This window comes from Heterodontus francisci, chromosome 29 (genome assembly GCF_036365525.1).
Source record: "Heterodontus francisci isolate sHetFra1 chromosome 29, sHetFra1.hap1, whole genome shotgun sequence".
In the NCBI taxonomy this organism is placed as follows: Eukaryota; Metazoa; Chordata; class Chondrichthyes; order Heterodontiformes; family Heterodontidae; genus Heterodontus; species Heterodontus francisci.
This window is the reverse complement of record NC_090399.1, coordinates 56,952,855-56,965,181: the sequence shown is the minus strand read 5'-3', so window position 1 is coordinate 56,965,181 and position 12,327 is coordinate 56,952,855. Positions and strand designations below refer to the sequence as shown.

The 12,327-nt window shown below is 43.6% G+C and overlaps 1 protein-coding gene across 1 annotated transcript; it reads right to left on the bottom strand.

Moving 5' to 3' along the window:
- Window positions 1–541: 541 nt before the first annotated feature.
- Window positions 542–11,646, bottom strand: LOC137346331 (probable G-protein coupled receptor 139). The gene is made up of 2 exons (XM_068009825.1): window positions 11,505–11,646; window positions 542–2,040 (listed from the first exon to the last, which is right to left on the bottom strand). The coding sequence occupies exons 1-2, from the start codon at window positions 11,602–11,604 to the stop codon at window positions 1,130–1,132; spliced, it is 1,011 nt and encodes a 336-aa protein (XP_067865926.1). The 5' UTR covers window positions 11,605–11,646; the 3' UTR covers window positions 542–1,129.
- Window positions 11,647–12,327: the final 681 nt, after the last annotated feature.

Sequence of the window (12,327 nt, the reverse complement as noted above, 5' to 3'; positions counted from 1 at the left end):
TGGCGCATGCCTGGGCAAATTTATGGAGGTTGAGAGTTGCCCAGTCGTCAAAATCCCCCTCTCGGCCTTTCTGGTGGGGTCCAAAGGAGTGCAGGACACGACGTTTGGCACCAGTATGGCTGCAGGAACTGCCGGAAACATGCCAAAGGTGACACATGACCGCCTACGGGGTTCCGCTCCGGATTTTCTGTTAGGGTTTACTCCCTTAGCCTTGGTCCCTCCCGAGACGCCCACAAGGCAGTGGGGTTGTTGGGGCCCCTACACAGGTGTAGGATGGTGCCGGTGGGAGGAGGGGATGCAAGGGGGAGGGGTAGAGGGAGGGGGTGGGGGGGTTGCAGGGGAAGGGGGTGCGGGGTGAAGATGGTGCGAGGGGGGGCGGGCTGGGACGGGGGTTGTGAGGGGGTGAGCTGAGAGGGTGGAGCAGGGAAGGGGACGGGGGTGGGGTGGTGGAAGGGGGGTAAAGGGGTGGGAGTGGGGGGGAAGCTGGTGCAGGTAATAAGCCATTTCCTCAGTTCCCACCATCGACGTCCGGAAAGCTCATCCACGTCCTTCGGGAGGTGAAGCAGACTTAGAGGCGATTACATTTGCTAAGGGTTTTTTTTTTGCAGTGGTTTAAATAAAGGCATGCAGCATTGCCGACAGTGCGCTGCAGATGCTCTCCGAGCCATCTCCCGCGGGCGCTTTGAAGTTGCGGCCGGGGGGTGGGGGGGGGGGGGGGCGTTCGTGGATTTTTTGGGTGTTCGGGGCACCTTTTCTCAGGACTTCTCTCGGGTCCCGCAGCTCCTTCTTCACCTCAATGGACTGACCGCATGCCGTGGCTGCAGACACTCTGGACTGTGAAGACAGCAGGATCGGAGATTGAAGTATCGGCAGCTGTGCTCGTCAGTTTCATCCGGATCAATTTCATTGAGAAAACAAAGAGAAAACAAAAACCTCTATTATCATCTGGATAATGTCACCGTTTCTACCTCGGTCACAGACTCCTACATTGAAAAACACAGTCTTTGTCTGATATTGTCCAACATTATAACTGGAGCAGAGTGGGCCAGAGATGGAGTCAGCAGAAGACACAAAGAACACAGGATATGATATGAGATGTGATTCAGCTTCAATTCTGGTAATTCCTCTGTTATTTTCTTTGTTTCAATAATGTAAGTATTATCCTCAGTGGATATTTCATCCCATTCTTCAGCTCCTCTCTGAATTTAGTCTGGATCACTGCATAAATACACGTGTTTGTGCAGCAGCTCAAAAGCAGGAGCATGTAGCTGGTATAGTCTGCGATCATCATCGGGTCATTGAAGTCTGTTAAATAATATTGGTTTGTAATTTGGATTAATAGGAAAACTATCACATACGTCATCCATAACAGTATGAAGTTTCCGGATATAGCGAACAGTAAAATGATAGATTTTCTTCTGCTCTCCATCTCCGGATCACTGTGATCCACGGCATTCCTGGTGCCCCTCAACCTCCTGCGGACTCTACTGGCCACTAAAATGTGTCCAATGGTCAGAGCATTGAGCAGTAATATCAGGAATGTTGGGAGCAGTGGGGTGAGACAGCGGTCAATCCAGCTAAATGCTATCCATGCAGTTAATGTGTAATACTGCAGCTTTTGATGGCAGCCCCAGGGTATGTTGTCGATTGTAATGTAGGGTTCAAATGTAAAGTACCAGGGAATGTTTTTCAAACAGAACAGCAGACACACAGTTCCTATAACTACAGCTGCCGTTTTCTCGGTGCAATATTTAGTCCTCAGCTTCTGGCAACAAATAGTAACAAAACGATCAAAAGTGAAAGCGACTGTTAACCAGACAGAAATATCAGTGGCTGCACGAACCAGGACGGTGTGGAAAGAGCACACAGGGGTGAGAAACAGGAAGGTAGTCGGGAAATAATAATCATTAATCCGATTTAACACCACGTCAGTGATAGTGACCAATAGATCCGCTGCTGCCATGGCGACCAGGTAGTGAGTGATACATCTGGAGAGACCGCACTTTCCCCGGGACAGGATCACAATCGTCATCACATTTACTGCAAAACACAAACGAACAGGAAAAAAAAGGATCATCCATCAGGATACAAGGAATGATTCAGGTCCACAGTGTTTAGTATGAAATGTCCTTTACTGCAGGATCATGGGATGGGAACTGGAGTTTACTGCTGCTGGAACTGTGTAATTGAAAAGATTTTGATATGAAATTGCAATGTAATGTATACAGTGTGGAGTAAATAAATTTAAAGAGATACCTTTAGCAAATAACATAGAACGAACCAAGTAGACTTTGTGTGGAATTTGCTCAGAGCTGCTCCCGTTCCACTGTAACATCATCGGACGTGCAGTGGAAAACGGAAGAGTTCTGGGTAAATTTCCACCCATTGAACTGCTACAAGTAAGTTAACAGTGAGATAATAAACTATAAATAATTGCAAGAAGTAACAGTCCAGTGAAAGAACAAATGAACTAATCAAAAGAAAACATAAAAAAATTAATTGAAAATAAGTAATAAATGGTCAATAATAAATTGGAAGATAAATGATCTAGTAGGGAATCGTGAGAATGAAACCGGCCCAAAATGTGGTAAATGCTAAACGAGGACTGCCAAGAAATTAGATTAAACGGCGGGGTTTGGATCCGTGAACAGCAGAGGAGAGTAGATACCTGGTGAGGGAAATGGCCTAGAGTTGCCAGGTTATAGTTTCAGACTAGCGGTAATGAGTAAAGACCGGTGAAAAACAGCTGCCAAACAACATATTACATGGTGAATTGCTGTGGATCAACTCGACCAAATAACAGAAGTTTCTGTTTACAAACCACCGGATGAACATTTCAGATGTTCAGCCGATTTCCCCTCTCTGGAAATTCATCGGCGATTTAAACAACACAATCCCATCTGAATAAAATCCAACAATGGCCGCAAAGTGAAGTTGAGATGTGAGCAGCAACACAACAATATTTCATCCGTTGATCCTCGGAACAGAAGAACTTTCCAAAGTAGACGATAGAAGAAGGACGACAATCCAGACCAGGATGTTGTCACCTCTGATATTGCAGGAAACCTCAGAGGGAGATGGTGGTGGCGATACCAGGATGGCTGCAAAGATCAGTGCAAGTGAGACCAGAGGTTTCAGGTAAAACCAGATACCTACCGAGAGTCACCTTCAGAGATAATGAGTAAGAAGGTGTTCCCTCTGAATTGGCCGAATCGCTCTGTAATATTAAACCGGTACATCAGCAATATTGAGAATCCATCTCCCTGGTGTGAAAGACTGTCCTGAAGTCCATCCCAGAGGATCGGGGCAATATATAAACCTGAGCTCCAGAACAAACAATCAACAATATAAGAGATACTCCGAATAGTTTGACTGGGATCCTTGGGATCTGCAGGATATTGTGTCCTTCAACAGTTTAACAATTTGATATAGAAAGAGGGTAAGCCGGAAAGTGAGAGAGAGAGAGAATACAACATGTACCAGAGACATTTCTGCACTGAAGAGACATCCTGAGCAGCTGGTGTCGAAATAATTAACTGTATTCCTCTAGAACTGACTTTGATAATAAACTCTTCGGTGTAAATTCTATCACAGGCGTTTCAGAGTGTATAAGCTTAATTTAATTCAGTGTTTGTGTGTGTGTGGTTGGGTGAGGAGTGAGTGGGACGGGTACCTTTGACACAGAAATGTCGTGGGAAAGTTCTAAGAAAAATGACTGTAGTAATCCGGAATCAGAGATGGTGTGTTGCTTCCCAGTCACTGCGAGAGATGGAGGTGAGGCATTTTCTTGAACCGTTGCAGTCCGTGTGGTGAGACTGCTCCCAATACGTTTTAGTTTCGTTCGTAACTTATTTATCTAAAATATTCTGCCATAAACATTGATCAATCATGCCACCTGTTCGTTATTCAAATAGTCATTGATTTAACAATTGTACCAGTTATTCAATGATTTATTCATTATAGTCCCCGTCTTACTTAGAGTGACAGTTTAAGGAGTCGTGACTCTGAATTAACAATGAATCTAATTATAAAACGATTACAATCATTTATACTTGTTTCTGTTTGTAAATGTTATGCAATGACTGGAAACAAAGCAAACAATGTCCATCGCTCACAGAATCCAACCACCAATGTCGCCTGTTAAATCTAAAAATGTCATTATAACTGTTCCTTAATGCTTATCGTTTCCCAACTCTCGATTCCTTCAGCCTCAGCGTTCATTGTTCGTGTAATATCCGAAATATAAACATTATAATGTATTTTTCAACTGACATACAAAATTATCATACAGTTTAGCGAGGATACATCTTTACTGAAGTTGGTGCACGATTGAAGCTTTGAATATGATGTTTGACCAGTGTGGTTTCAGGAAATAATTGGCAATACAACAATGTTACCAGCGACCTCAGCACAGAGTTCCTTGAACTTCGCAGTAATACCTAGCTCTGGTAAGTTTCACACACAGTGTCAATATGGGCCTTCACCTTCTGTCGGGAGGTGGTCACTTTGACTTCCGAGTGCACAATTAAATGTGAATTTGCACACAAAGCCCCACAAAATAATAATCTGTTTCGTGATATTCGTTTAGGAGTACTTTGTTCGAAAGAGTACGATAGGAAAGACATCACATCCGGTGGCGCAAATTGTGAGTCAAAAAATACTGATTTGGAAGCTACAGAGTTTGTGAATTTGAGGTTCATATAAAACAGCCTAGGAGTGTCTGTTATTCAACTGTGCAGCATGGCATTAGTACTTCTTGAACTATCAACCTGGACTTTCAAAAGGGTCTCGAAACCACATCCTCCTGACTCAGAGAGGAGAGGGGAACCACTGAACCACGGCTGTTGCAGTGAAGGGCGATGGAGATAAAGTGACCAGAGAATGTCCACAGGAGAACATTCAGCAAAGGCCCGTGTCGCTGCTGCAGATTAACTGGAACTACTTCATAATCTCATCATATCCCATTCTGTGAATGCTGTTCACATTCTGAAATAAAACCGTAACAGCCCGAGACTATTAATGTAGAAAACCATTGGTGTGTTAGCTGGAGTTTGAAAGAACGTTGTCCTATCAATAAATATATCCCAAATGGAAGATGGAGGAACGGCAGTGCATGATATTCTCGTAATTTCCGTAACAGACCTGAAATTAGCAAAATAATCACTTCAAAACGAACAGAGTAAATGAACAGAGAGAGCATTCATCGAGGGAGAGATGGATTTAGACCATCAGTAATACTTCAGAGAGACTTACTGGGAACTCGAAACTCAGTAAGAATAACATCAGAAACCATTTGTCCCGATAGAGGTTTCAGTTACACTGATTCCAGTCTTGCGATTAATGTTTCACTCATTTCAGAAGTTCTGATGATCTGGTGATTAACGCAGAGGAATATAAGAACACAAGAGGAGGTTATTCAGCCCCACAAGCCTTTCCCAACACTCCATTAGACCCTGGCTAATCTGTGCCTTAACTCCATTCATGTCTTGTTTCCATCGTCCTTTATATTCTTACCTTAAAAATCTATCAATCTCAGTCTTTAAAATGTAATTGAGCAAGCAGTAACAGGCTTTAAAGAGAACGAACTCCAGATTTCCGCTATTCCTTCCGTGAAAAATTCTGCTTTCATTCTTAAATGGCATAATTCTAATTTTAAGATTATTTTCCCTTGTTTTCGATTACACGGCGCCAGGAAACAGTTTACTTCCATCTACCCTTCAAATCATATTATCAATTTAAATACTTGGACTGTGTCACCCATCAAAATTCCGAACACAAGGGAACACGGGCTAAGTTTATGGATCCTGTCCTCTGAATTTGATCCTTTCAGCCCTGGTATCAGTCTGTTGAATCTGGGCTGAAACCCCCAGGCCACCCCCGCCCCAACGCCAATACGTCTTCCCAGTGGGGCGCTGCCCCACTGAATGCAGTACTCCAGCGGGGGTCTGACCAAGACTCTGTACAACTGCATCTCATGCACAGTTTATCATTCATACATCCGAAAGATAAAGGAAAGTAACATTACATTAACATGCATCACCGATCTCTGTCTCCCAGCTCGCAACCGGTTCCGAAGAAGGGTCACTGACCCAAAACGTTAACTCTGCTTCTCTTTTCACAGATGCTGCCAGACCTGCTGAATGGTTCCAGCATTTCTTGTTTTTATCCCCGATAATCTTTCACCCCTTGCTTATCAGCTTAAGAATCAATCTACCTCTGCCTTAAAAATATTCAAAGATTCTGCTTCCACCATATTTGGAGGAAGAGATTTCCAAAGACTCACTACCCTGTGATGGAAAAATAAAATCCTCATCTTTGTCTTAAATGGATGACCACTTATTTTTAAACAGTGATCCCAAGTTCTAGATTCTCCCACAAGAGGAAACATTCTTTCCACATTCACCCTGTCAAGACCCCTCAGGGTTTATGTTTCAATCAAGCTGCCTGTTACTCTTCTAAACTCCAGCAGATACAAGCCTAAACTGTCCAAGCTTTCCTCAGAAGACGACCTGCCCACTCCATTAGTCTAGGAAACCGGCTCCGAACTGCTTCCAACGCACTTACATCCTTCCTCAAAAAAGGAGACAAATAATGTACACAGTATTCCAGATGTGGTCTCACCAATGACATGTATAACTGAATCATTACCTCCTTATCTTTGTATTCAATTTCCCTCGCAATAAACGGTAACATTCCATTTGCTTTCCTAATGATTTGCTGTACATGCATACTAACCTTTTGTGATTCATGCATTAGGACACCCAGATCCCTCTACATCTTACAGCTTTGCAACCTTTCACCATTTAGATAATAGTTAATACACGTGCACAAGATGACATTGCATGAAGATAACAATTTGGGGTTTTCTACAACAAAACTTCTGTTCATAGCGCGCGTTTATGGTAACTAAATGTGCCAAAGTGCTTCACAGGAGCATTATGAAGCAGACTGTGACACAGAACCACATAAAGAGATATGAGGTCAGATGGGGAGACAGTGGTACAGTAGTCATGTCACTGAACTAGTAATGTAGATACCCAGGCTGATGCCCTAGATGCGGGTTCAAATCCTATCACAACAGCTGGTAGAACACAAATTCTATTAATTAACAAATCTTGAATTGAAAGTTAGTCTAAGTAATGGTGCTATGAAACTATCATTGATTGTTGTCAAACCCATGTGGTTCACTCATGTCCTACAGGGAAGAAAATCTGCTTTCCTGATGTGATCTGGCCTACATGTGACTTCAGACCCACAGCAATGTGGTTGACTCTTAACTGCCCTCTGAAGTGACCTAGGAAGCCATTCAGTTGTCAAGGGCAATGAGGGATGGGTAATGATGCCAGCGATGTCCATATCCATGAAAGAAGTAAAAAAAATACCAAAAACTTGGTCAAAGTAGTAGTTTTTAAGGAGTTTCTTAAAATACAGCGAGGTAGCGAGGCTGACAGTGTAGAGAGGAGATTTTGCGGGATATTATAAGCATATTATGATCCCAGTAAGCAGATCATATGCAGAAAGTGGCGGAATGGGAGGAACATAGAACATAGAACATAAAACATTACAGCGCAGTACAGGCCCTTCGGCCCTCGATGTTGCGCCGACCTGTGAAACCATCTGACCTACACTATTCCATTTTCATCCATATGTCTATCCAATGATCACTTAAATGCCCTTAAAGTTGGCGAGTCTACTACTGTTGCAGGCAGGGCGTTCCACGCCCCTACTACTCTCTGAGTAAAGAAACTACCTCTGACATCTGTCCTATATCTATCACCCCTCAACTTAAAGCTATGTCCCCTCGTGTTTACCATCACCATCCGAGGAAAAAGACTCTCACTATCCACCCTATCTAACCCTCTGATTATCTTATATGTCTCTATTAAGTCACCTCTCCTCCTCCTTCTCTCCAACGAAAACAACCTCAAGTCCCTCAGCCTTTCCTCGTAGGACCTTCCCTCCATACCAGGCAACATCCCAGTAAATCTCCTCTGCACCCTTTCCAAAGCTTCCACATCCTTCCTATAATGCGGTGACCAGAACTGCACGCAACACTCCAGGTGCGGCCGCACCAGAGTTCTGTACAGCTGCAGCATGACCTTGTGGCTCCGAAACTCGATCCCCCTACTAATAAAAGCTAACACACCATATGCCTTCTTAACAGCCCTATTAACCTGGGGGGCAACTTTCAGGGATTTATGTACCTGGACACCAAGATCTCTCTGCTCATCTACACTACCAAGAATCTTCCCATTAGCCCAGTATTCTGCATTCCTGTTACTCCTTCCAAAGTGAATCACCTCGCACTTTTCCGCATTAAACTCCATTTGCCATCTCTCAGCCCAGCTCTGCAGCCTATCTATGTCCCTCTGTAACCTATAACATCCTTCGGCCCTATCCACAACTCCACCGACCTTCGTGTCATCCGCAAATTTACTAACCCACCCTTCTACACCCTCTTCCAGGTCATTTATAAAAATGACAAACAGCAGTGGCCCCAAAACAGATCCTTGCGGTACACCACTAGTAACTAAACTCCAGGATGAACATTTGCCATCAACCACCACCCTCTGTCTTCTTTCAGCTAGCCAATTTCTGAACCAAAGCACTAAATCACCTTCAATCCCATACTTCCGTATTTTCTGCAATAGCCTACCGTGGGGAACCTTATCAAACGCCTTACTGAAATCCATATACACCACATCCACGGCTTTACCCTCATCCACCTGTTTGGTCACCTTCTCGAAAAACTCAATAAGGTTTGTGAGGCACGACCTACCCTTCACAAAACCGTGCTGACTATCGCTAATGAACTTATTCTTTTCAAGATGATTATAAATCCTATCTCTTATAACCTTTTCCAACATTTTACCCACAACCAAAGTAAGGCTCACAGGTCTATAATCACCAGGGCTGTCTCTACTCCCCTTCTTGAACAAGGGGACAACATTTGCTATCCTCCAGTCTTCCAGCACTATTCCTGTCGACAATGACGACATAAAGATCAAGGACAAAGGCTCTGCAATCTCCTCCCTGGCTTCCCAGAGAATCCTAGGATAAATCCCATCTGGCCCAGGGGACTTATCTATTTTCACACTTTCCAAAATTGCTAACACCTCCTCCTTGTGAACCTCAATCCCATCTAGCCGAGTAGTCTGTATCTCAGTATTCTCCTCGACAACATTTTCTTTCTCTACTGTAATAGACGTGATATCTACTGACGTGATATATAGTTAAACTCTGATCTTGAATTAGAAACAGCAAAACAAATACTTCAGAAGAAACACAGCAATTTGAAGAATACGCAAAACGAGCGGTGATACAGTTAAACCCTGCATAAAATAAATAAGTTTAGAATCCGTAACCAGGAACACAAAGAATCGCTTGGTCAAATGGATGCACAATAAATTAAACTTCATTTATCTATGAGAAATAATTATGAATATTGCTGCGGGACACCGAGATCTAACTGACCCCGTGAGCGGATACATTCAGAGAAACCCTTCGAAATACAGGAGTGAATCTTCCAATGGGAGCATTGGGCTGCATTGGCCCTGAGGTTAGTGAGAGTCAGTGAGACAGTGAGACAACTCACTTCACTCTTCTCTTCCTGTGTAACATCTTTAAATAGGCTCAGCAGAATTTCAAAAAACAACAGCCGGAGCATTGGAGTTTAATGTCGGTCACATTTCTTCAAAAATAAATCTGTAAAGGTTCAGTGTCCTCTGGAGATGGGGACTCGTTCCACTGATTGTGAGATTTTACTTTCACACCTCAAGTGGGGAATTTGAGTCCGTGGTACAGTAAGGGTTAAACTGCACCATTTTCACACACTGGGCTCTGTCACATTAAACTGTAAATGTGAGGGAGAAGAAAGTAACAGCGACATAGATTACAGGGCGATATAATGGAAGTGTTTAAAGTTATGGAAGAGTGGGAGAAGGTGGATGGAAGAACATGGTTTCGAAAAAATGAGACAGTGAACACCGGGATTTGTTCAGTCCCATTATTCAGATATTCTCACTGTTCTCGGTCTGTTTCCACAATGTGTTGGATCTTATTCCTGATGATAACAATCCACTCCGAGTGTGGATTTGTGCTCCGTGAAGGAACACAGACTCTCCCTCTGATCTTCTCTCCTGTCCGGTTACCAGCCTGTTCTCAGTTACCTCTTCTCCCACCGAGCGGATACTCTGTTCCCTTCAGCCGGTGGGAGGCAGCTGGTTTCTGTCCCAGACCTTCCTGCAGGTGGGGCAGGGAATTCAATGCAGCGAAAGAGTGACTGCAACACTGCAGCGGGAGGCAGCAGAGCTGAAAGATTAAATGGAAGATATTTGGAACAGAAAACAGGAGAAATGTCTTCACAAAGAGAGTTGGGAAACGGTGCAGTTCAGTTCCAGGATTAGGGGTTGAGGCAGAAACTATATCCAGATACAGAGTAGATTGAACAGGTGGATGGAGGAAGAGGTGGTGAAGGTTTAGGGGGACAGGGTGTGGAAATCTGATTAGGATATCTTCTATGTACAAGAATCTGGAGTTAAATTACATGATATTTGAGAGGACCAGTGATTTGACTGGGTGGACGGACATGCTCAGAGTGCAGCGTTTTTGTATCAAACTGCGAGCGTGAGATTGGTCAAATCCGGATGGTGAAAGCTGAAACGAGTTTCTCAACTGGGGCAACGCAGGACCGTTTCACAGAGTCCCGCTGCAGTGTTTAAATCACTCTTTCACTGTGTTGAATTCCCTGCCCCACCTGCAGGAAGGTCTGGGACAGAAACCAGCTGCCTCCCACCGGCTGAAAGGAACAGAATACCCGCTCGGTGGGAGAAGAGGTAACTGAGAACAGGCTGGTAACCGGACAGGAGAGAAGATCAGAGGGAGAGTCTGTGTTCCTTCACGGAGAACAAATCCACACTCGGAGTGGATTGTGATCATCAGGAATAAGATCCAACACATTATAGAAACAGACTGAGAACAGTGAGAATATCTGAATAATGGGACTGAACAAATCCCGGTGCTGACTGTCCGTACTCACAAGTATATATCTGTCAGCAGATCTGTCCCCAGCAGAAATCAGAGGGGGAGAAACTGGGGCATTTTATAAAACAGTGAAGGAAGAGTAAAAGTTATTGCTTGTCAGATATTACTGATTGTTACTGGAATGAAGGAGAGGAGAGTGAGTCTGTTGGGCAACGGAAAAATTAAACTGAAATAATCCGTTTTATCACGCACTGAACGCATTCTCAGTTCAGACGGAACCAGTTTGAAGATGTTAAATGAAGAAAATAAGCTGCAGGCTTTGATGGAGATTTAAAAGAACATTTTAACGTCAACAAATAATCTGTAATGAGTAGAGGAGAGTGGAAAATACAAAGAATGTGGTTCTGCTTTTGGATTGGCGTGAGAATAAAAAACAGTGAAAAGGAACAGTTACCGAGATAAGAGCAGGAATACAGTTAACCTCTGCTTTATACATTTAGTGACTGAATATAATCACTTACCTGGGATTCCAATTGCTGCTATAATCGGATAGTAAATCATTACTGTCTGGAACATTGGTGGTAACATTTTAAATGGATAAAAGCTCAATGGAACTCTCATTCTGTCTGAGAAGTGATGGTGACTCTTGCCGCTGGACACGGAACTCCAACTAACTGTGGGATGAGAGATTAAGAGAAATCCCATATTTATAATTGAGAGACACCTCCCGTGAGATCCTGAAGCAGGGGAGCATTGACATTACTTCCAGTCATTTGAACAAGCAGCCAACTCCCTTCACTGTAATAAAAGCAAAATACTGCAGATTTGGGCTGCTCTCGTTTTACGCAAACAGACATTGTAATTGTTTGTTTTTAAAGAAACAGCCCAAAATCGGAATTACATTTTGTCCGCATTTCTATCTAGCAACATACTGAATGCCTGGCCCTGACTGCATCACTTCTGTGCGTTAAACAAAAGCAGCTTTGGTTTCTGTTGTTATGTGAATCGGTTCATCTTTGTCGATGCACCCACCATGTGAATTCTCAAACTGATTTTAAGGTTTTACACCAGCTCGGCGATGGAAACTTATCCGTTTTTTCAAGCGGGTAGAGGAGCCGTAACTGAATTAGAAAGTTATGTGTTCTGACTGTGAACAGTTCTGGCTTTGCACTCTTTTGGGCCTCCTTATCTCGAGAGACAATGGATACGCGCCTGGAGGTGGTCAGTGGTTTGTGAAGCAGCGCCTGGAGTGGCAAAAAGGCCAATTCTGGAGTGACAGGCTCTTCCACAGGTGCTGCAGAGAAATTTGTTTGTCGGGGCTGTTGCACAGTTGGCTCTCCCCTT